This window comes from Tauraco erythrolophus, chromosome 9 (assembly GCF_009769465.1).
Source record: "Tauraco erythrolophus isolate bTauEry1 chromosome 9, bTauEry1.pri, whole genome shotgun sequence".
Taxonomy (NCBI): Eukaryota; Metazoa; Chordata; class Aves; order Musophagiformes; family Musophagidae; genus Tauraco; species Tauraco erythrolophus.
In genome coordinates, this window is record NC_141473.1 from 22,971,727 (window position 1) to 22,995,776 (window position 24,050).

The 24,050-nt window shown below is 44.8% G+C and overlaps 2 protein-coding genes across 2 annotated transcripts in view; both read left to right on the top strand.

Annotated features, from left to right (window-relative positions):
- PIK3AP1 (phosphoinositide-3-kinase adaptor protein 1) overlaps positions 1-17,101 on the top strand; it is a 29,565-nt gene extending 12,464 nt beyond the window's left edge. The window contains exons 8-16 of the mRNA XM_086616517.1: positions 4,420-4,515; positions 5,749-5,925; positions 6,710-6,772; positions 7,748-7,953; positions 10,007-10,079; positions 10,415-10,570; positions 15,272-15,342; positions 15,524-15,633; positions 16,712-17,101. Of these exons, the coding sequence (XP_086472643.1) occupies positions 4,420-4,515; positions 5,749-5,925; positions 6,710-6,772; positions 7,748-7,953; positions 10,007-10,079; positions 10,415-10,570; positions 15,272-15,342; positions 15,524-15,633; positions 16,712-16,766 (1,007 nt within the window). The 3' untranslated portion in view covers positions 16,767-17,101. The remainder of the gene's footprint in view (positions 1-4,419; positions 4,516-5,748; positions 5,926-6,709; positions 6,773-7,747; positions 7,954-10,006; positions 10,080-10,414; positions 10,571-15,271; positions 15,343-15,523; positions 15,634-16,711) is intronic.
- A 5,253-nt stretch (positions 17,102-22,354) lies between these two features.
- Positions 22,355-24,050, top strand: part of TM9SF3 (transmembrane 9 superfamily member 3) — a 48,266-nt gene continuing 46,570 nt past the window's right edge. Inside the window, exon 1 of the mRNA XM_086616323.1 lies at positions 22,355-22,564. Within this exon, the coding sequence (XP_086472449.1) occupies positions 22,355-22,564 (210 nt within the window). The remainder of the gene's footprint in view (positions 22,565-24,050) is intronic.

A 24,050-nucleotide genomic window follows, 5' to 3' on the forward strand; every position in this document is an offset into this window, starting at 1 on the left:
GGAGATGGAGAGCTAGGAAAGGTTGCCATGATGGGAAAGGTTTTGCACTTTGAAGCCTAAGTCGGGCCACTTTCCTTAAGCTTCCTCAGTAGCAAAGGCCCAGCAGGCATATGTCCTTTTGGGGAAGCTTCTGCAAGCACAGCCACATCAGCATGGTGGCAGAGGTCTCTGGGATCAGCACCAGAAAGTTCTTCCGGTGTGCAAATGTGCTGCAGGCTCTGCAGGGCTAATAGGACCAGAAAGGTAAAAACCCCAAGCTGTCCCTACAGTAGATACTTATGGTTCCTTTACTGAAAAGCAGAGCTGAATGAGTCTGAATTTTAAAATGTTCTTCTCATTGGTATATGACTAATCTGTAATACCTCAGCAAGGAATGTGAGTGTTTCCTGCTTCATCTGGAGTTCTAGTGTATTGCTCCTGCTCACAAATTCTGTTACCTTACACTCAGGAGTCTTTTACTGAAAATCTGTTTTTCTTATGTAGTCTCTTAGTCTTTGCCTGAAGAATGTTTACAGTTTGTCTGAACAGTGCTTAAAATCTACCAGTATTGTAACAGGTAAGGTTAAATTGGCGTGACGCTTGACAATTAGATTGGTTCTCTCAAAGTGAATGTGTCTCAATATTATTTAGAATACCAGCACGCAAGTAGACCCTCACTGAAATTAGCGGGATGGTTTAGAACTGCCACCACAAAGGCTTCAAGCTTTTGTGCTGACTTTAAAGATTTGTGAGGATGAAAACTCGCTAGGAAATCAACTCCTACCGAGGTACTTTCTCCAGGTCAGAGTAGCCCTTATGTGCGTAGTTATGGCTGTGGTGTAGAGGACAATAGCTGGGGTGTTTTAAGTGTAGCCATGCTGTGGCAGCATGCCCATTTATTGTGATCAAGATGTGCTGCCAGCACAGTTTTTCAGAGGCTGATCAAAAGAAAGTTAGATACCACAGGGTCAATTTGGCAGGAACTGGTTTGAGAATAAGGTAACGCAGGACTGGAGACATCGTAATGAGTTAAAAGTAGTAGCAAATACTTGAATACCAGTGTATTCTGTTAGTTCTTGTATTCTTCATCCCACTTCTGATTTTTCATTGCGTTTTTATGTGTTATTTTCTCTCTGCGTTTGGTCCTGGGGAAAAATTACGAAGAAAGTGCGGAAGCTGTGCAAGGGCCCAATTTTGCTTAAACTGATGCCGCATGAGAGTTGCCATGTCTGTGTTGAGTTGCTAGTTCTCCCTTTAAGTTTTTAGATAAATGATGGAATTAAAAAAATGGAAAAGGTTTTGTTCTTCTACAGAACACTACCTCCCCTTCTGCTGGAGAGGAGCATTCTTTCCCAGGTAGATCTTAATGCCCCGAGCAGCATAGATCATAAAGTACTCTTAACCAAATCAGTGGGAACTCACTAGCTCCTGCTGTTAACTTGTTTGCTGTTCTTTAATAATGAGATTGAATGGTCTTATTTAATTTCTTATCATTAATCTAACTGTTCCCACTTCAGAAGAGCATTTTCCTCTTACTACACTTTTCAAATACCTGTAAAGTCAAACATAATTTTGCATAATATGCTTCAGGTTGGTGCAGGTTGCAGGTAAATGTCATTTAGCTGAGTCACACACCGCAACAAACAGCAGCTGAATAGCGAAGAGGAAGCGTTATCTCTACTGTATCAGTCTGGTACTATAAACTACAGCATCATACGAGTGCTTTGCTTTTTCTGCTTTCCTTTCACCAGCACCTCCTGCTGATTTTTGCAAAAGAGTAGGCTGGAATTGTGTACAGGAGGGGCTCTGAGAGCAAGGAGTCTTGAAAGTGCTGAAAACGTGTTTGCCTGCTTTGGGTGTGTGTGTTATGCTGTTTTACTTGGTGAAAAAGTTAGGCTGTATTTCCTCTGTCCACAGTCAGACAGTGGCAGTGGCTAAGGGCTGGTGGAAACAACTCCGAACTCTTAGCACTGTTTCCGTATCTGAACTGTGTGGACACTCAGGCCCTAGATAGTGAGTTTCGTGCAGAGATTTAATGCTTTATCCTAGAGAGTTTCAGCTGACTAAAATGTATTGTCCTGTAATTTGCAGACCTCCAACACCTAAAGAGTAGATGTTAGTTCACCTATAAGTAAGTTGTGATGCCTTTATTCTGCTCTTGCATATCCTCTCCCTTCTCTACCACTTTTATTAACTTGAGACCGAGCTTTCAGCACTGTCCTCGTTGATTTTTATTTTTTTTTCCTTAGTTAATGCAAGAAACAGCAGCCTTGTCATCTTTGAGCAAACTGAGGGAATTGTGCACAAAAATATAACTGCTTATAAAGTTCTGAGTGTGATTTATGCCAACACATTGAAGCCTTTGTCTTGCATGACAAAGGACTGGTCTGTGTAAAGAGGTAGCTTGCTTTGTGTGCAGGAATACTTGGCATCTAGTGTTGGCAAATGTTTAAAGCAGGGTGGGTGTTACTACTTTCTAAAGGGTGCTCATGGATGGGTGTTTTAGCTGTTGCAAAGAGTCTGTAGATCATAACTCGTCTTCTGTATGTTTGTGCGTAGGCTGGTTGAGCTCCCTTCTGAAGCCTTAAACCCTGCAAAGGGAAACAGCAACTCTGAATAAATGTCTTTTAGCTACTAAATTCTGACATCTAGGAACTAATTAACCCTCTTCCTGCTAACCCTCAGACCAGCTTTCCCCAGTAGCCTCAGGAAAATCTGGAGACCTTTCCTCTGATACATAAAGTTTGTGTGCACCACCTTCTTGTCACTTCCATCTCACTAGCCTGCTTTTGCAGCAAGTGGAACAGAAGGTGTCATTGACGAAGTCAAGAATTTATTTTCAATTTTGATACATGGATACAATGTTAGGTCTTATTTGTATGCAAGACAGGCCTGTGTGCAAGAGGGTAGCAAGGTGGCAACCATGTGTTTAAGGAGAACAAATTAGTTGATAAATTTAACTACATTGACTGTGTGATAGAAAACAAACCCTGCAGCAACCTGTTGCACTGCTGGTTTAGTAATCCTGCAGAGCACAGCCAAAACTGGGAATACACTGTTCCCTCCACAGAGAGTGGAAGGAACTTTGCACACCTGTCACATTCTGTTCTGCCTCCAAATCCATAAAGTAGGGGCTTTCCTCTGGGCCTGTATTTGCTACGGGTTCATTTCTAAAAGCTGTGTTGAAAGTAATCAAGGTGGCTGCAAGGTGGAAAAATCTCTCTGCAGGAAAACACGAGTCTGTAGCGCTGATTCTTTAAGATGCTCAAATGTCAAATCCGTGCTTCCATGTAGTGCAGCAATACCTAAGTGAGCTTTGTATTAGGTTGATGGTGAGCAGATGAGCTTCAGCAGCATGCAACTTGGCATGGACTGCAGAGCTCTTGAGAAGCTGCTGGTGTGGTTAATCCATGCAGTGTGCAGTATCGCTGTGGCTATGCTGGAGGTATTCTGGTGAGATTCAAGCTAGGTTGGATGCGTTCACATGACTGTCAGTGGATCCTTTGACAATTATTGTTTAAAAAACCCCACAACATTCCAACAGAGCAAAATCTTGCTAGCATATTGTAATCTCTTTCTCATAATCTCCTCAGCTTTGTGGGAAAAAATAAGAAAAGTCAGCAAATACTAAAAAGAAATGTAGAGAGGAATATTCTATATTCCCTCATGTAACCCAAACCATCTAGTTTACACAGTAATAGATATTTTACAATATGTGTCAACAATTCACTTATATCAATAAGCCTCAACAATTCATTTATATCACTCTTGGTTTTAATATCATTAGGAGTATGGTTACCTTACATTTTACTTTAGTTTTAGGGTTACAATGAGATTGAGTCTTTTTTTGAAAATCAGAATTCTTTATGTCAAAACAGTGACTTAAAGTATCTTACTGTTTGCTGTCACTCCTTTCTCAAAACTAAATTATCATTTGATCCTCTAAACACCTTCCAGTCCAACTAATTAACTCAGCCAGCTGTTTTTTCTTTTGTCCAATAAACAAAGCAAATACTGTCTTCTGTTGTGGCCAAATTGCCCTTAATGTCTTGTATTGCCAAGTCGCAGAGTTTTCATTGTTTGATCTCTCAGGAGCACTGTGCAGAGGCCAAAACCTTCACTTGGCCAATACACTCTCAATACTAGCTAATCTTCAGTGCCTGCTTGGAACATTGTCATAACTTCTCCATAAGCCATGTTAGTCACCCTCAACTTTAAGCATCAGGCAGCTGACAAAGATTTGTGCAGAGTGGACTGAGCATAGCAACTTAGGAGTCTTTTTTGAGGCAAGTATCTGGTCAGTTGCCTGGCTTCCTCTTTGATTTTCACCATAGGCCATAGCTCCAGTCAGAAATATCACATCATTTTATTATATTATATTACATTGTTCAACATGTTTAAGGGCATAATTAACAAGTTCATCTTTCTACTTTTTCTCAGATGTAGAGATGCTTCAGACCAAACCAGACACTCCAGTAGCTGGAGATGAAGTTTCTCTAACTACAAAAGACTCAATGCTCCGCAAGTTTTTAGAAGGTGAGACCTCTTTGGAGAGAGGGATGACAGTAGCATGGTTAAACCAATTAAACAGAACTTGAGATTTCTTCTTGATTTGTTAATGATAGGAGCTAGTCCACACTGTTTGACATGGACAGCTTTGCCTTAGTGAGTACAAACAAGGCACAACAAAAAGCAGCTTGAGAGGTGATTTCACAAATGTGGTTAGTTTCTTACCAAAGCGGAGGAGTGATTTTTAGTTTCAGTCCCTGCCTACCAGTTAGTGCAAACACACAGCTGGTATCTATTCAGGAATGGCTGTCTTTTGTCCTTATCTTAGTGATGGGAATTAATTCTGGTGTCCTGATGATGGACAGAGGCTGAGTATATAGTAGAGCACCATAAACTAGTGATTAATTTTAATGTAGATGTTTTATTCAAAAGTCCGTCCATTGAAATTGGCAGCCTGGAAAGAGGAAAAGAACTGCTGGCTCCCAAACCTGATCTATGCTCTGCCTCTTCACTGCTCCCTCTGCCTTCTCTGACCAAAGCCACACCTTAGCTCTATGCTGTCCCCACTGAGCGGGATCAGGTTGTCCAAACCTTTTCCTGACTCACCAGGTTCCATGGGATACAGGCTCACTCTCTGTGGATGACCCGGCTAGAGGCAGAGCAAGATTAAGTCTGTGGCTCTTAACATGTTGTTCTGTTTTCCTTGCCAACACCGATGCTCTGGCAGTCCCGTTGCATTGACTCAACTAGGTGTTACAACATCACACAGATGTGTGTACTCAGCCCAGCTTCCTCTGAGACACATTGTTCTGAGATCAAGTGTATTGTCAGCTGATGGCAATTGCTCATTTCAGACAAAGGAATAATTCTCTGGAGTACTCTGTAGACCACCACAAGTAGCTTTTGGGAAAAAACAGAGCTCTCTTTGATTTGTTAACTGTTATGATGTGTTAATTAACTGGAATTAAATGAACTACCTATTCCTCGAGTTCTTAAAAACAGTTATGAGATTTCCACTATGGTTTCTTCACCAAAACAGATGGTACAGGCTTAGTGGCAAAAACTTATGTGCTACTAGATGTTAATGACTTTAAAGTCCTGTCTTGAAGGGCTTTGGCACTTTGAGTGACTGCAGAACTGGATGTTTTTGCCTATGAAATGGCCAGGTTGGTAAGAATGTGGTACGTAGTGCATCTGGAGGGATCCAGTGTTTAGTGAAGTGGCCAGGTTGTTTTTCTTACAAACTCTACTCTGTTGTAGGCAGCAACATGGATGTACCAGATTCAGAGGAAGTTTACCAGCAGTATGGTGAAGATGTATACTACTCAGTGGAACAAGATACTCTTCCACAGGAAATGGCTAGCAGACCTCCAGTTCCTGTTCCAAGACCGGAATCCAGCTCTCCACAGCCGGACAATGAGCTGTACATCTCCAAAAGTGAGTTGGGTACCAGGGCTAGACTAATCAACTGTAGAACAGCCTTGCCATGGGCTCCAGTTGCTAAATAAATGCCAAGGATTATTTGGCTCTGGAGCCTTTCTCACTCTGGAAGAGCTGGATTACCTTTGGGATTCAATTTCAGATCTGTTTTTCATCTTATGCTTGCTCTGAAAACGTGGGGATATTGTATCCTGAAGCCTTAGCTTGAGCTTGCTCTTAGTCAAAGCCGTAGGATGACAGATTACTTCCAGACTGCATAAACAAATCCAACTAAATAGGAAAGATCCTGATATTATAAGGACACAATCAAGCTAATAAAGTGAGACATTGCTGCTCTATAATGGTATCATTGATTCAATAGCATTTACATAGGACATGATTCTGTACCTCTCTCTGAGGTGGGGTTTAATTGAAATTGAAGAAAATTGTGCCTCTTTGTTTGCTAGGCAGTTTTGGCAATCTTGGTCATATTTCACAAACATTCTATCAAGAACTACAGTAACATGTGGGAGAGGAATTTCAATGACGACTCCTTCCCCCATGACAGGACTGTGGGGAAAGCATGTCCAGATTTCTCTTAGAGGTGGCTGAGCTAAATTCTTCGAGGTCAGTAGAAGAGGAGCTCGAGTGTACAACTCCTTATCTTGTTTTCTTCGATGGACTTAGTAGAGTAACAGCAGCTGTAATGCAGTGCAGAATTGTGAATGCTTCCCATGTTCGTCCTTGCTATTTCTGTTTTCATGAGATGCATTTCGGTATCTAAAGAGTGTTTGTTTTACAGTTTTTGCACAAAAAGCTCAAAGACCTGAGAATCTCTATGTCCCTAGAGGAAGGGTTAAGAAAGGTAAGTCAGAATTTCACCTTGAAAATCTTTCTAGTAATCCAAAAGCAAATCTGCTGAGGTAGCTTCAATTGTGTGAATTGTGACAGAATAGTCTGTTTTACAAGGCTCTGGGGATAATAGTCCTAGATGAATGACCCAACCTGTCTGACCTTATGTGACACTGGAAACTTTTTATAACTGCAGAGTATGAGGGGTGTACCCTTGTATCACATAGTGTACATATCCCATCTTGGAGTTTATCCTCAGTCAGGATCATAAAGGATCATTGAAGTCCTTTTTTATGTTGTGACCCATATTACTTCATGGAGTCGATGTCCCACTTTTGATCTTCTGGATATAGCCACGGCCTGTTGATCATTATTTTTGAGGATTTAACCTTTAGTGAACTGCTTGCCATTGATCTCTGCACTTCCAAAACTGAAATTCCTTCACCTCTTATCCTGTGCACTATCAGAGTGCCAGGAACCACATCTGAGCTTTTATGTCATATGTTGGGAACTCATCTTTATGTTGCAAATGAGTTAAAGAGCCAGCATCAATAGGATGAATTTTCACCTTTCTATTTCTGGAGTTACACTACACATATTACCTAGGAAGAGTCTAGGTTTGTGACTGCCAAGGTGAAAGCTGTGGTTTGTGGATTGCTGAGGAGAGAGATATTTTTGCAGTGAGGAAGCAGAGCACTTTAAGGAGTACATTTTGTGCTGTTTGCTTAAATTGTTTTAATAACAGAGATTATTCCTGGGACATACTTGTGTACAAGGCTACCTCTCAGCTGGGCTTTTAGCCCTGACAAGTAGCAGGATGGCATAATGACAAAACACTCTTATGGTTAGGGAAACACAGTCTATAACACTGATTTTTTTTTTTTTTTTTTTGCATTTCTGCTATATCAAGGGGGTGCTTAAGTTTCTCTGTATTCAGTGAGAAGGGCAGATGCCACAAGTTCAGTAATATTTTTGGTGTTCTCTTCAGAGACAATAGTCAGGCCTCTAAGGGACCTGTCTCAATCAAGCATATATGATCCATTTGCTGGAATGAAAACACCAGGTCAACGGCAGCTGATTACGTTACAGGAGCAAGTGAAAATGGGCATACTCACTGTTGATGAAGCTGTACTTCATTTTAAGGAGTGGCAACTGAACCAGAAAAAGAGATCAGAATCATTCCGGTTCCAGCAGGTACAGGCTTATTCCACTTGTTTAAGAAATACAACTGTCTCTCTAGGTATATATCACAAGCTGTTTGGCGCGGGTACGTTTCTTTCCTGGTTGGAGAAGGAAGACTGCTAACATAGTCCCCAAGCTAGTAGACTTCTCTCCTGACACGGAGGGACTGTTGCCATACAGCAGCAAGCAGATAGCTGTTTTACAGATCTATTCATCTTGCAGTAGATAATAACATACACAAACAAGTGATGCACATTGTAGTTGCTCACCACTTGGTGACCAACACCTGTCCCATCCTGGCAAACGATTCCAAAACAGGTAAGTCCCAACACTGCAATCCTAGACAAGCGAGAAGCCCAAAAAGAGAGTGAGGGAGAGATAGAACTCCAGAGAGTCTGAGAGAGAGCCCTCTGAAGAAAAAGAGTTCTCAGAAGAGCAAGAGCTTCTTCCCAGGCAATTGTCATCTAAATACTGGGCATGATGTTGCATGATATGGAATACTCCATTGGCCAATTTGGACCTCAATCCTAAATCTAAGTTCAAATCATAAGGGGAGTTGTGGGTCCTTTGTCCTGGCTGTGCTCCCCGCCAGCCTGTTGTGCTCCTGCACACCGGCAAAAACACGGGAAGCTGAAAGGTCCTTGGTGTCTCAGTACCATTTGTAAATACCAGTGCACTATCAACATTCTTCTCCTAACAAATCCCAGACTGAATTCAAGACACAGAGCTCTTCTACCTGCTGAAAAGGAGAACTAACTCTGTCCCAGTCAAAACTGGGACAACTGTGCATGGTTTTCTAGGGTTTTGTGTGCGTTTCTAGATCGGCTTAAGTTAGGGCAACTGTTAAAATTGGTTTCTGTCTAACAAGTAACCTTCTAAATCTGAACTACTTTTTTTTTTAAGAAGCAAATGTTAGCGTAGTGCTCCTTTAGTGTGTGTGACCAGCAGGTATATTTGCTTAGTTCAGTCCATCCAGTGATGGAAGCCAGTTGGTCGTACTAAAGATTACTACTTTGAGTAGGGCAGGCACCCAGTAATGGTTCTAAAAAACCCAAAGCACCAAAAGTCTTGAATCTTTCAGAAGAACTAATTTGAAGATAGTTCAGCAAACTGACTGAAAACCTTCTACTGCTTTTTGCTGTCAGAGAGTAGCAGAGGGGTCATGAGGAAACAGCTCTATTAATGAATAACATTTATATCTTGCTATTCTTAGATATGATTTTTAAAAATGTATTTGGAGATGGCTTTTGTGATTTAAAATTATTAACTTTGCCTGTAAAATTCCAGAAAAATTATGCCAAAACAAGTACTCCAACTTTTGTCAAAAACAGGACAAATATCTGTAGCAGAGATGAAGTGGCATGCTCTGTGCCCCGTCCCATGAGCAGCTTTCAAAGTCTCTGCTCCAGACCTTGCCTCATGGTACAGCAATTGCTCCATCTTCTTTTCCACCTATTCAGAGGTTTCCTTCTCTTACACATGTACATATTTCCCTGTTGGAAAAGTTGTCTTCCCCCCACTCCATCTTTCCTTACTGTAAGGTGCAGCATGCTGCCACACAATGGTGAAGAGACTTTGCTCCCAGTTACATTTCCAGGTGTCTCCTCTTGTTTTGGTGGGGACATCGTGAATTCTTTCTGGATTCCCTCACACTCTGGGATGTGTGGCAGCCTCCTCTGTCCCTGCAGTCAGAATTATCTGTTCATTAGCACAGAAAGGACTGTGCAGTTACTTGAACGTGGGTCTTGCTTCTGTGCCAGTGTCACAGTGGAAACAGAAAACAGTTTTAAACCAAATGTGCTGCTTTTCTGCAACTGCCAGTGAGTCTGTGAACTTGACCTTAACAGACACAATGAACATTTGAAAAAACTTGGGTTCTGAAAGGCACACTGATTTCTGAAGGGAATAGATTAAAACCTGTTGACATGGTTTGAACTTCAGCCAGGTCTAACAGGCTTTGTTACAGCTTGGTTGCAAAGTTAGCAGAAATATATCAGTATTGTCAGAAAGCTGCTCATCCTCCTTTATCTAAAGCCCTGAAAAGAATATCTTGTGATGTTTTCAGGAAAATTTGAAACGGCTACGAGACAGCATAACCAGGAGGCAAATGGAGAAGCAAAAAAAAGACAAAAGTGCAGGTAACAGTCTCTGATTCTGACATTCTCGGGTAGTGAAGCAGCTAACAATATGAACAGGCTCTTCAGACAGAAATGTCTCTGTGGGTATTGTAGTTATATGATATCTTGATAGTCACATCCATGTGTGTGTTGGCTAAAACATAGGAAAATTACTTGACTCCTCAATTTCCCAGACTGAGGAAAGGATGCCCATATCTGATGTTAATCTCGATTCATTCATGTACAGTTATGATCACACTTACATGGTTGTGTTTAACTTTGTTCTGGGGTGCAAAGCTGTCTCTCAGAGGCTATGCTTGCATAGACTCTTCTGAGCTGTTCATTTTCCCTTCCAGATTTGGAAATTACAGTACCTATTCGACATTGTCATAAAACTTTGGGGAAACCAGAATGTGGAATATATGAATATGCCCCCAGGAAAAACATTTTCCAACCGAAAAAGGAGTTAAAGCGAGGAGACTGGAAAACAGAAAGCACATCCAGCACAACAAGTAAGCAAACCCTGAGTGTTGTCACCCTCTCTACAGAAAAGCGGGATGGAAAACACTTCCCTAGCCTGACTCTGGAGTCAGCTCAGGGGGCAGTTCCTGAATCCCCTTACTGGCACCGCTGCCCAAACCCTGCATGACTCATGCTGGCTGTCCTCAAAACTGTAAAAGCAACTCCAGGTACATCAGGTAGTTCAGGCATCTTTGGGATGGCCTACATGCCACCAGGCTTGGTCAGATGAGTTTCGCCTTTCTCAAAGCGGGAAGAGGGTCTTTGCTCATGAGCTAGTGGAGCTCATTGACAGAGCTTTAAAGTAGACTTGAAGTGGGACTGGGATAATATCAGGCTTGCCCTTGACAAGCTGATAGCACTTGAAGAGCAGCAGAAAGGAATTACATCTAGTAAGTCAGCTTCATTGAGGGCCCAACTTAAATGCCTCTGCAAATGCATATAGCATGGGGAATAAACAAGAGGAGTTAGAGACATGTACATGCCTGCAGGGCTGTGATGTTATTGGCATCATGGAGATGTGATGGGATGGGACCTATGACTGGAGTGTTGGAATGGAAGGATACAGACTGTTTAGGAAGGACAGGCAGGGGAGATGAGGAGGAGATGTTGCCCTCTATGTCAGTGACCAGCTGGAGTGCATGAAATTCTGCCTGAGGATGGATGAGGAGCTGATCAAGAGTTTATAGGTCAGGATTAAAGGGAGGGCGGGGACAGGTGACATTATAGTAGGAGTCTGCTAAAGGCCACCTGATGAGGAAGACCAAGTGAATGAGGCCCTCTATAGACAGATAGAAGCAGCCTCATGTTCAGAAGCTTGGGTCCTCATGGGGGACTTCAAACACCTTGATCTGTTGGAGGGACAACACAGCAGGGTATAAGCAATCCAGGAGGTTCCTGGAATGTGTTCTTGATAACTTCCTTCTCCAAGTGACAGAAGAACCAACGAGGAGAGGTGCTATGCTGGACCTTGTTCTCACCAATAAGGAGAGGCTGGTGGGGAACGTGAAGCTCAAGGGCAGACTGGGCCACAGTGACCATGAAGTGGGTGGAGTTCAAGATCCTTAGGGTGGCAACGAGAGCACACAGCAAGCTCACTACCCTGGAATTCAGGAGAGCAGACTTTGGCCTCTTCAGTGATCCGCTTGGTAGCGTACGATGGGATAAATCCCTGGAGGGAAGAGGGACCCAAGAAAGCTGATTAATATTCAAGGATCACCTCCTCCAAGCTCAGGAGAGATGCATCCCAACAAAAGGAAGTCAGGTGAAAACGCCAGGAGGCCTGCATGGATGAACAAGAAGATCCTGGACAAACTCAAGCACTAAAAGGAAGCTACAGAGAGTGGAAGCAAGGACAGATAGCCTGGGAAGAATACAGAGAAATTGTCTGAGCAGCCAGGGATCAGGTTAGGAAAACTAAAGCCCTGATAAAATTAAACCTGGCCAGGGACATCAAGGGCAACAAGAAAAACTTCTATAGTTATGTTGATGATAAAAGGAGGACTGGGGAAAACATGGGCCCTCTCCAGAAGGAAACGGGAGATCTCGTTACCCAGGATATGGAGAAGGCTGAGCTACTCAATGATTTTTTTTTTTGTCTGTCTTCACTGGGAAGTGTTCTAGCTGCACTGCCCAAGTCACAGAAGGCAAAGGCAGGGACTGGGAGAATGAAGAACTGCCTGCTATAGGAGGTCAGGTTCAAGACCATCTAAGGCACCTGAAGGTGCACAAGTCTGAGACCTGATGAGGTGCATCTGTGGGTCCTGAGGGAACTCGCAGATGAAGTTTCTAAGCCACTATCCATCATATTTAAGAAGTTGTGGCAGTCTGGTGAAGTTCCCACTGACCGGAAAAAGGGAAACCCAGCCCCCATCTTTAATAAGGAAAAAAAAAAGGAACACCCAGGGAACTACAGGCAAGTCAGTCTCACTTCTGTGCCTGGCAAGATCATGGAGCAGATCCTCCTGGAAACTATGCTAATGCCCATGGCAAAAAAAGGAGGGGATTGGTGACAGCCAACATGGCTTCACTAAGGGCAAATCATACCTGACAAATTTGGTGACCTTCTACCACGGAATTATAGCATTGGTGAAAAAGAGAAGAGCAACTGACATCATCTACCTGGACTTGTGCAAAGCATTTGACGCTGTCCTGCATGACATCCTTGTCTGTAAATTGGAGACACATGGATTTGACGGATGGACCACTCGGTGGATAAGGAATTGGCTGGATGGTCGCACTCAAAGAGTTGCAGTCAATGGCTCCATGCCCAAGTGGAGACCAGTGACAAGTGGTGTTCCTCAGGGGTCAGTATTGAGTCCGGCACTGTTTAACATCTTTGTTGGCAACCTGGACGGTGGGATCGAGTGAACCCTCAGCAAGCTTGCTTACAACACCAAGCTGTGTGTTGTGGTCGATCCTTTGGAGGGAAGGGATGCCATCCAGAGGGAGCTTGACAGGCTGGAGAAGTGGGCTTATGAGAACCTAATGAAGTTCAACAAGGCCAAGTGCAAGGTCTTGCACATGGGTCGGGGCAATCACAAGCACAAGTACAGGCTGGGTGGAGAATGGACTGAGAGCAGCTGTGAGAAGAAAGACTTGGTGTGTTGATTGAGGAGAAGCTCAACATGAGCCGGCAATTTGCGCTCTCAGCCCAGAAAGCCAGCCATGCATCAGAAGGAGCGCAGTCAGCAGGTCGAGGGAGGGGATTCTGCCCTTCTACTCGGCTCTCGTGAGACCTCACCTAGATTACTGCATTCACCTCTGGGGTTGCCAACAGAAGAAGGACATGGAGCTGTTGGAGTGAGTTCAGAGGAGGGCCATAAAGATGATCTGAGGGCTGAGTGCCTCTCCTATGAAGTTAGGCTGAGAGAGTTCAGGTTGTTCAGCCTGGAGCAGAGAAGGCTCTGGGAAGACCTTCTAGCAGCCTTCTAGTACCTAAAGGGGGCCTACAAGAAAGCTGGAGAGGGACTTTTTACAAGGACATATACTGATAGGACAAGGGGCAATGGCTTTAAACTGAAAGAGGGTAGATTTCGATTAGGTGTTAGGAAGAAATTCCTCACTCTGAGGGTGGTGAAGCACTGAAACAGGTTGCCCAGAGGAGCTGTGGATGCTGCATCCCTGCCAGCGTTCAAGGCCAGGTTGGATGAGTCTTTGAGCAACCTGATGTAGGAGAAGGTGTCCCTGCCCATGGCAGGGGGGTTGGAACTAGATGAGTGGAAGATTGCCATTGAGCCTTGTCAGGGAAGGCATATCACCCATCTTCAGTTCTTACAAGTAGATGGCAGCTGCTCTTTTAGACAAAAGGATGCTCCTTCGCTGGACTCTCAGCAGGCAGTGTGCTATTCTGGTCTGAAGGGCATAGTTACATTGCAAGCTGGGAACCAGTCTCTATATGTTGTTTCCTTCATTGTTGTAGATAAAGGACAGCATTTTTCATTAACTGTGGTATCTCTTGAGTGACTTGGACAGTCTGCACATTTTTATTGTCTTTGTTTATTTGGTTTAATTTGTGCACATAAAATCCCTGCATTCTTGCTGTTATTGCCGACTGAGCAATTCTTGCAGAATTCAAGATAATTTTGGTCCTCTGAAAGGAAAACTGAGTCACAGTGAGGTTAGTACCTTTGTGGCTCTTGGCAAGATATAGCTGGCACACATCCAGAGGTATGGATCTGTAGGTACCAGAGGCAGCTGACTGAGCCAGTAACTTGCATATAAGCAGTCGTTAAAGAAATGTTAACAAGGCTGCAGAGTTCGCTGTGTGCAGGTTGGCTCTCTTTCCCATGGCGTGACTGTGAGAACGGACTCTAACACAGTATTTAGCACTCTGAGTGCTGCAGTTTGTACCCACTGATAATGAGAGTTACCTCACCAAGGCTAGGGAGGGACTGCAGCTTTTGAGAAAACCTCTCTAGCCTCTGTTTCAATGTATATGTTTCTGAACATTAATGTCCTAGTATTGCACAGCTCTATAGAACATTATGTATTTATGACTGAAACCAGCCATAGCAGTGTAGGATATGTTTGTGAGTTGCTGTTCCCTTCAGAGATGGCATGACTGATTGCAAAAACATTCCCTACTCTGATTCCATGCAAATTAAATGGATTTGCATAAATGGTTGCTGAAGGTTGTTTGAACAAACTTGTGATTTTTATCTCTGAAATAGACTAGGAAACGTTCCTGTGATGAGTAGGGATTGTTGTGAGAGGAGGTGGTGAATGGCTATTGGGAACAACAACCTCTCAAGCAGTCACTTATTCCAGGAATGAATGTGTGGCAGTGCTCAGAGCCATCTACCTCCATGCAGTTGTTAAGGACACGGGAACTGATAATTTATATATACATAAATGTTGGGTGTGTAACACTTGTGAAAATATTTACCTGACTTGCCAGCTAATACTGGCACTGGATCCTTTCAGTTAGATTATGGTTGAGACCTAGATAGGGCAGGAATCTGCTAGAAAGAAAGCAAAACTGAATGGTTTGGTCTTGAGGTCTGTGTTGTATGAAATGCTGTTGTTTGGATCCTGAACATGTGAAAAATAACAGTGGAAATAAATTAATCTAAACAAGCATTTAATGATGTGCGCAAGAGGTAAGCATGAGGTTAGAAGGAGTCCTAAGTTAGTGATTTGCAGTTAAATCACCAGGATTTAATAATCAGTTTGTTTTCTCTTGCTTGCGCCAGGTAGTGCAAGTAACCGCTCCAGCACTCGGAGCATATTGAGTGTCAGCAGTGGGATGGAAGGGGACAGTGAGGTAAGCTCTCACCTTTGCTTTACGGGTACACTGTTCTTAACTACATGGCTTGTTTCCATCCAAAAGAAAAGGAGCTCAAGGATGGCATTGCATTTCCAGAAATGGCAAAACGTAGCCACTTCTGTTGTGAAGCTAACAAGAACCAAATTCTGCTGATCTGTAACTTTTCTTTATTTTGTAGGATAATGAAGTCTCAGAAACAACTAGAAGCCGCAGCCCAGTTGCCTACCAAGCGGAGAGGCTGCCTTTCCCAGAAAGGCCTCCCAGAGTGCCTCCCCGAGGTGCAAGCAGGTACAGCTAAAATGCAGCTCAAACATGGGCTTTCAGTGAATCAATATGGAAGCCTTGGGCAGAAAGCAAGGCAGGAAGCAAACGTGTCTTTCAACAAAATCTACCAGACTATAATCTGTAAACACACACTATTAGGAACTGCAAAATCCTTGTTTCTCATCTGTAGTACTTGGTGGAATTGGTTTCCTAGTTGGTAACTTGCCTGTTGTGCAATGCTGTTACTGCGGTTCAAACCCTGCAAGGGACAGCACTGTTGAAGCACATGACACTTGACCTAGAAAGACGGACTCAGGTGGAGTAGTATCCTGCCCCTGGCAGAAATTTAGTACCTGATCCTCCTGAGAAGATTCTCTTGGTACATACAAAGTGTAGTGGAGAGGGAATTCCCCTTTGGCATTCCCTTGGAGTTTTTTTTCTTTTTACAAATTTCAGATCTCTCCAAAGCACGCTTGCTTACATGTATGATTGGCCTCAAAGTAAGAACTGCACTGGCTTTATAAAAGGTATTGAGGGGTTTTTGCCTTGATTTGATCACACCACTACAAACTTGTAAACATTCCTTTAGTCCAAGCAGTGCAAGATTATGAAGTCCAGGTCCCAGAGGCTTATCTAAGTACAGAAGCTAATAAAACTCTCCAACAGTTAAAATAGTAATTACTAACGTATGGGTGCAGTAAGTTCTGTATGTTGCCTTGGCTCTGGCAAGAATATAGCTGGAATTTATCTGTAGTTAGTTTGAAAAAAAGATTTTAAATGTTTTGATCTCTTCCTATTGCTCATCATCTAATTTTCAGGAAAAAGCTATTATACTGTCAAAGTTTTATTCCAACCAAGTATTAGAACATTAATAGTAGAATTACTGCAGCTGAAGAGCAGAAGAAATAACTTGGACAGGAACAGGGCTCTGGCACCTTGGCACCTGCTCTGTTGCTGAATCACTGATAGTCTGTTTTTCTTCTTGTATGACTATTGCTTGTACAGTATTCTTAGATATGTTATTGCATGCAATGTGTTATTCCAGAAGCCTATTCTCTGCTGGGTTTTTTTATGCATTTGTATTCTTTGTCTTTTTTTATAGGCCTGTAAGCTGTGAAGGCTTTTATCCTCCACCTGTGCCCCCAAGAGGTCGCTGAATCTCTCAACATCTGTGGAATATGAGATTTTTGTTTGTATGTGTGTTTGTACAGATATTTTTGGGTTGTCTTAAATTATTTATAAGTGGGAGCCAAATGTTTTCTTCCCTGTCCTGCTCCCTAAAGCTCTGGTGACTTTTCCCATGATTTTCAGTGAAACTTCTTGGCCTTCTATAACTTTTTTGCTTGGAACAATTTTGGTGCTTTGGGACTTGAAGAAAAAGTATCATGTTTGGGAAGGAGAACACTGATGCGTGTCTTGGCAGCCTTGCACCAACATGAAGTTTCCCTTTGACCAAGAAAGAACACATGTCCTTTTAGAAACTAAATCTTGATAAGCAATGTTACCAAAACCTTCAGTATAACCTAAAAGGGCTTGACTGGAAAACATGCTTGAAAAAAGTAAAGAAAATACTTTGTTTGAAGACCTTGTTTGAAGAACACTCATTACAGCAGGAGCAGGTGGATGTACTGTTGTTTGGCGTAACATCTTGGGTATGGACATACTGACCTTTCGAATCTCCCTCCAGTAATCATTAAACCATGGGAGGATGAGAAGTTGTCTTTGTTCAAGAAAGTATTTTTGCATACAGCCTTGAAAACACCTTTCCCCTTCCCTCCCTGAAGAGGATAGACATTAACAAGGTGTTGTGTGTGCTGCATTTACGATGAAAATTCCCAAGGCAGCTGGTAAGGGACCTGCTGTATCACAAAACAACTGTAGTTAAGCCTTTTTTTGGGGCAGGGCTGAGTATGCTGTTGCTTGAAATCACATGAATGACCTCTCAAATTAGAGGAAAGAATTGGCAGCAATGCTGTATTCTGTGTCTGTTACGCATGTTCATTGTAGAAGCAATGTGAAGGCGTTTCACTTCACGCTCTGGAACAGTGTAGTGAGTCTCCAATATAAATGCCCACACCTCACAAATACCAGCTGTGGAGTTAGCCTGCTGCACTGGAAACAGGCAGCCTCGGGGCTGGGCTCTGCTTGATCTGCTCTTCCTTTCTAGCGATGTCAATCTGCAACACCTGTGTCCAGCCTTTTTTCTGCCTGAGGACTTAACAGCTTAGGGAAAGCTTCCTGGTTGGCTCTTCTGTGTTCCAAATGTAGAAAGCATGTAAAGCAGAAATTAATTTTGATTCCTTATCTCAAGGGACTCAAATGATGGAATTGAGGTGTCCTGGGTATTCCTACTTTTTTATTCCAGGCCTTGCAGTCTTCTGTGCCTTGGGGGACAAGTATAGGGCTCTGATTGTCCATGAGTGACACAGATGGGAATTCTGCAAGATAACATTCAGGGTAGAGAATTAAGCTTACTTGGTTTTCGAGCGATTCCCCCTCTTCCAGCCCTGAGAGAGACATAGATACATCTGTATTAGTTGATCCCTCAGGTACAGGTAGGACATGTAAGGCTTGTGTTTGGTCATGTAAGATCCCCTTGATCTGTAAGAGAGCAGGTGATAGAGTTGTAGCTCCTTTCTGTTGCAGGGTGGCAAAGCCAATGTGCGGAGATGCAGGAGTGACAGACAGCAACTGTGACTCAGCCAGCACTGAGTGAAGGTGGAGAAGCCCCTGCTAAGGCGTATAGGCATAAGCTAAATATCATCTACACGTTGCACTCATAGGGCATGACTCCAAGTGCAGCTCAAATAGTGTCTCCTTTTGATGATAGAGGGATGCAGGTGTTGTGCTGGAGGCCTATAGCTACAGAGGTGACCTTTTTCTTTTTTTTTTTACTTTTTTAAAGGACCTCAATGCCTTCTCCAGTAACTCTGATGCTGCTGACTCTCAAGGACAGTTTGCTTTTTGTTCACAGTAGCCAGGGGAATGGTGAGGTGGGAGCTGCCTTCCTGTGGTGTTCTTGGAACAGCACAAAGTTCCTAGCACTATTTGGTCAAATTGGAAGCAGAGAAGGAGGATTTGGTGCTGAAATCAGGATAATGGTAGCATGGATAAATGAAGGAAATGGGGATAAAATAAATTAAAGGAGGAAATTCAACAGCTTGATTGTCTACAGCTGTCACACATTCTTTGGTTTGCACACAGGTCCCTGGATTTGCTTGAAAGTTCCCCATCTCCTTTGTATTGGCTGCAGCTGTGCTCCAGAGCTTGGAGCTGTGGTGTGATAAGAGCAATTATCTGCTTCCACATATGCCAGGGGCAACATAAGGTAGAAATGTAGGATGTGGAGAAAACTGTAACGTAACAAGGCAGGAAGGGAAGAGCAAAATATGAAAGTGTCATGCACAAGATTGCTTTTCAAAACTGTTGGACTGAAGAAGCTCAGGAATTTGTCTTCCATGGCTAATTTTTAATTCTGCACTCACTGCATGTGGTAAACCCCTCCCACAGAAGACATTTGGCTATCTGAACTGTACTTGCCTTTGCACAATCCTAATAACATGGCTGTGAACCACTGGATTTTAATTGCTAGTCCTGCAGTAAGATGGTTTATATCTGAATTGCTGAAAAGTAGCTTATAAGTAGCCTTTCAGTCCTGGTCCTGTTTGCTGCTCAGATACTTCCTTAGTCTGACCTGACCTGTCACACAAAACCAAATGCTAGTGGAGGGGTCTTGGAGAAGAGGTGAGCTGGGACAGGTGGGACTGAGTAAGATTATAAATGCAGTCTGTTCTGGCTCCTCTGCACTGTGTGAGGGGAAAATACCCAAGATACAGCTGTAGTCTCAGGCATTCCCTTCTCACTTTCTCTTTGTAATTTCTCCTGGATTAGTTATGGATCTCAATTACAGCAAAACTATCACCCTATCGAGGAGAAAAGGAACAGCACTAAAATGGCTTCACTGTTAAATGCAGGTAAACAATCAGGATGCAGGTATGACTTTCATGTCTCTTGCAGGCCAGGAGCGATTCACCTTCTTAGCCACCAAAAGGTGTGTTCCACATTGGTTTGGTTTCGTTTAGTTGTTTTAAGCCTCTTATGGCTTAGTGCATGGAGTTGGTTTATATGTAGACTCCAGTTGTATGGCCTCCACCCAAGATGAGAAGTGCACTGAAACTGAAGCTCAGAAGAGACTGGAGAAGAAAATCACATGCAACCAGATTGTTGGTTAATCAAGAATATGCTTTGGATGGGGAGAGTGGGAATGAAGTGTGTTTCCATCCAAGATTAGAGCTCAAGGACTGAACAAATAATAAAATTGCTGGTAAAAAGTAAATGCCCTGGCTACCTGTCAGGGCATCAACCAATCCACCAAGCTCAGTTGGCAGCTGGCTGGCCCAGGGAAAGTGTTTGCTCTTTGTACAGCGAGCCTCACAAAACCTGCTGCAGCAGATGGCTCTGGCTGGCCCTGTTGTTGACTGAGACTTACATACTGAAAAAACTGAAGATGCTGAAGCCTCCTCTCTGTGTCTCCCAAGGGTGAGCTACTCTGTTTTGGACTGAGATGGAACAGCTATAAGGAAACATGGTGTTATCAAAGCTGTCTAGGTTTTTCTTTTTTTTTTTTAAATATAAAGAGGTTATATATGGGTTTTGGGTTTTGATGAGTATTTACAGAATCATAGAATCGTTAGGGCTGGAAGGGACCTTCAAAGGTCATCTAGTCCAACCCCCCTGCAAGGAACAGGGATATCTCCAACTAGATCAGGTTGCTCAGGGCCTCATCCAACCTGGCCTTGAACGTCTCCAGGGATGGAGCATCCACCACCTCTCTGGGCAACCTGTTCCAGTGTTCTACAACTCTCATGGTAAAAAATTTTTTCTTAATATCCAACCTGAATCTACCTCCCTCTATTTTAAAACTATTACCCCTTGTCCTATCACAACTGGCCCTCCTGAACAGCCTCTCCCCATCTTTCTTTTAGGCCCCCTTGAGGTACTGGAAGACTGCTATAAGGTCACCCCGGAGCCTCCTCTTCTCCAGGCTGAACAGCCCCAACTCTTTCAGCCTGTCCTCATAGGAAAGGTGCTCCAGCCCTCTTATCTTCGTGGCCCTCCTCTGGACTCTCTCCAACTGGTCCATGTCCTTCTTATGTTGAGGACTCCAGAACTGGACGCAATACTCCAAGTGAGGTCTCACGAGGGCAGAGTAGAGGGGGAGAATCACCTCCCTCGACCTCCTGGCCACGCTCCTCTTGATGCAGCCCAGGACGCGGTTGGCCTTCTGGGCTGCAAGAGCACATTGCTGGCTCATATTGAGCTTCTCGTGCACCAGTACTCCCAAGTCCTTCTCCTCAGGGCTGCTCTCGATCCATTCTCTGCCCAGTCTGTATTTATGCCTGGGATTGCCACGACCCAGATGTAGGACCTTGCACTTGGCCTGGTTAAACTTCATGAGGTTGGTACGGGCCCACCTCTCCAGCCTGTCGAGGTCCCTCTGGATGGCATCCCTCCCTTCCAGCATGTCGACGGCACCACACAGCTTGGTGTCATCGGCGAACTTGCTGAGGGTGCACTCCATGCCACTGTCCACGTCACCGACAAAGATGTTGAAGAGGGCCGGGCCCAACACGGACCCCTGAGGGATGCCACTTGTGACCGGTCTCCACTTGGACATTGAGCCGTTGACCACTACTCTCTGAGTGCGGCCATTGAGCCAATTCCTTATCCACTGAGTGGTCCATCCATCAAACCCATGCCTCTAAAGGGACCTTGATTCTACAGATATAGGCAGGAGATTGAACATACTACATGGAAAAGGGTTCATATAAATGTAGCTTGCCAAAATATTTCAGGGAAGGTAATTTGAATGCGTAAGACACAAGGGGAAAACCTTGTACAATCGGTGTGGCAGTCAGTGGTGAACAGGGAAATCTGTATTTGAATCCTTCCTGCAAAGTATGGATGGCCTCTAACAGCATGCAGGAGGTCCTGCATTCAGCTGCTGTCCCTTGCAGTCAGTTTGTTGGCATGTGCAATATCTGAGAAGATGATGTAGCCCCATTTTTTAAAAAATATTGTGCCTGATACCCTCTAAGAATTGTTTCTGTATTTGTTTAGTTGAAAAATTGTCTGATCAATGAACACTTAATACCGTGAGCTTTTGGCTTGGGGGTTTTATTTGGTTTGGGATTTTTTATTTTGACCTGGTAGTTTGGGGTAGTTCCAACTTCACAGACACGTTTGCAGGCTTTATCTTAGCCCGTACTGACGGAACGCTTACCGTTTGTTACGTCCGGGCGCAGCTCGGCTGCCTCAGAGCCCGCCCCGTGCGGCGCTTTGCACGCGTGCGTTCATCATCGAACTTCTCCTGCTTGTAGGAGTGCTGCAAAAAGCCGGACCGCTTGTGTCTGAGCGTGCTTGCACACAGCCCTGTGTCGCGTTGTTCTCAAATAATTTTCTTTTACTTTATTGACCGATGCGTTACGACTTTACAAAATAATCTCATCAATTAAAAGCCACCGAGCTTCAACACGCTCGTGCTGAAGGCCGCAGTGTCTTGAACGCCCGCGGTGCCCGAGCGTTTCGGGTCCCGGCTGCCTTCCCGCTGTTGCCCCCGCAGACTCGGCCAGCTTCTCCCCCCTCCTCCGGCGGCGGGGGAAGCGCCGGGCCCCGCGCAGCCCTCCGCCGCCCGGCTTGGCTCCCGGCGGCTGCCGTAGCCGCCGCGCTTCCGGCGTGCGGCCGGATGACGTGGCCGGGCGGAGCGGAAGTGGCGTCGCAGGTCGGCGTTGGCGGCGGGGCGCGGGCCGGCTCCGCGGCGGGGCCTGCTGCGTGCGCGGGGACGCTGAGGCCCGAGATGGCGGCGCCCGGGCTGCAGCTCTGCGCGGCCGCCGCGCTGCTCCTCCTTCTCCTGTGCCTGCCGCTGCGCGCCCGCGCCGACGAGCACGAGCACACGGTGAGGCGGGTCCCGGCCTCCCCCGGGGGCGCCGCGGCTCTCGGGCCGCAGCCGCGGCCTCTCCGTCCGCGGGCCCTGCTGCCGCCCGGGGGGCGGTGGCGCCCGCAGCGTCCCGGAGAGCGCGGCCCGGCGGGTGAGGCGGAGCGGGGAGCGACGGCCCGCGGCCTTGGGGCGAGCAGGCGTGGCGGGCGGCGGCCCGGACGGCAAGCGGGCGGCTCCCGCCCCGCGGGGCTTCCTTCCCGTCTTCTGCGCTGCCCGGGTTATTTTGGCGGCGCGGGCTGAGTTTATTCGGGATCGGGTCCCTCTCTCTGTAATTCGGTGTGAGCGGGACGCTCGGGGCAGGGCTGCCGGAGTTTTCCGATCCGGTTTGGACATCCTTGCGTTGGGTGTGAGCGTGGCAGCGGCGCGGCCGGGCGTGTAGCGCTGAGCTGCTCCCGCGCGTCCAGCCTTTTCCTGGAGCAGATAAACGCCGCGGCGGGTGTGCGCGCTTTGTTTAAAGAGGGCTGCCTTGCTGTTTGGCTTGTGCTCTGGGGGAGCAGTCGTTTCTTCCGGGAGGATGTTTGCGTTTGCTTCAGAACAAAAGTCCGAGCGCGGTGCTGCGCTGCCTGGTCGGTGACAGCCCGGTGGGAACACGCTGCAGTGTGACAGCCCGCCTCGGGGAGAGGGAGGTACGGCGTGGGTCTGGGCTGAGGAGTCAGAGCAGGAGAGAGGGGTCTCGGATTTGGAACACTGACATGGACCCTTAAGGAAAACAGGTGCATAGAGTACTGCTGACTTGAGCACTCACCTGTTCGTACGAGGATAGCTTTTCTAAGGGGTTTGCAATATCACCCAAAAAGAATCTCTAGGAAGTAATTACATGGGTGGGTAGAGCGTGGCTGTGGTTAAACACAGTGTCTTGTCTGTCAGAACTTTTGTGCTCTTGAGCAGCCCGGCTGGTGAACGCTTGCTCAGTTTCTTAACATGGTTTTCTCTAGGTGTGGTATAGTAAGCTTAATAAAAGTTCTTAATAAAACAGATAAATAGTATTGATAGTTTTTGTATAAGCAATAGTTAATTAGTTGTCTAATTCTATTTATAAGACTTGGAAACTGTTTAGAATTGTCTTTATTTTTTAAAAGCTAATGGGATTTATCAGTGCTGCAGTAAATGACAGAAAAGTTAAGCTAATATTGAGTACTTCCAAGGAGCAGATATTCTTTGAACTAGCTTAGGTCCCAGTTTTGTTGCTGAACCTGTGTTTTAGGGCTAGGTTTCTGCTGAGGTGACATGGTTTTCGACATAGCACTGTGTTTATTTTAAAGGCTGTTTGACTTGAGGGTTTCCTAATTATTCATTTAATATTGGTAGTCTGGGGAAAAAAGGATTTCATAAAACTGTTATTGAATTTATTTATTTTTTGAGCTCTCCTTTCAAAAATGAATTCTGATGGGTTTTAGATCTTCTGAATGATTACTTAAACAATTACCAATGGCAATCACAAATT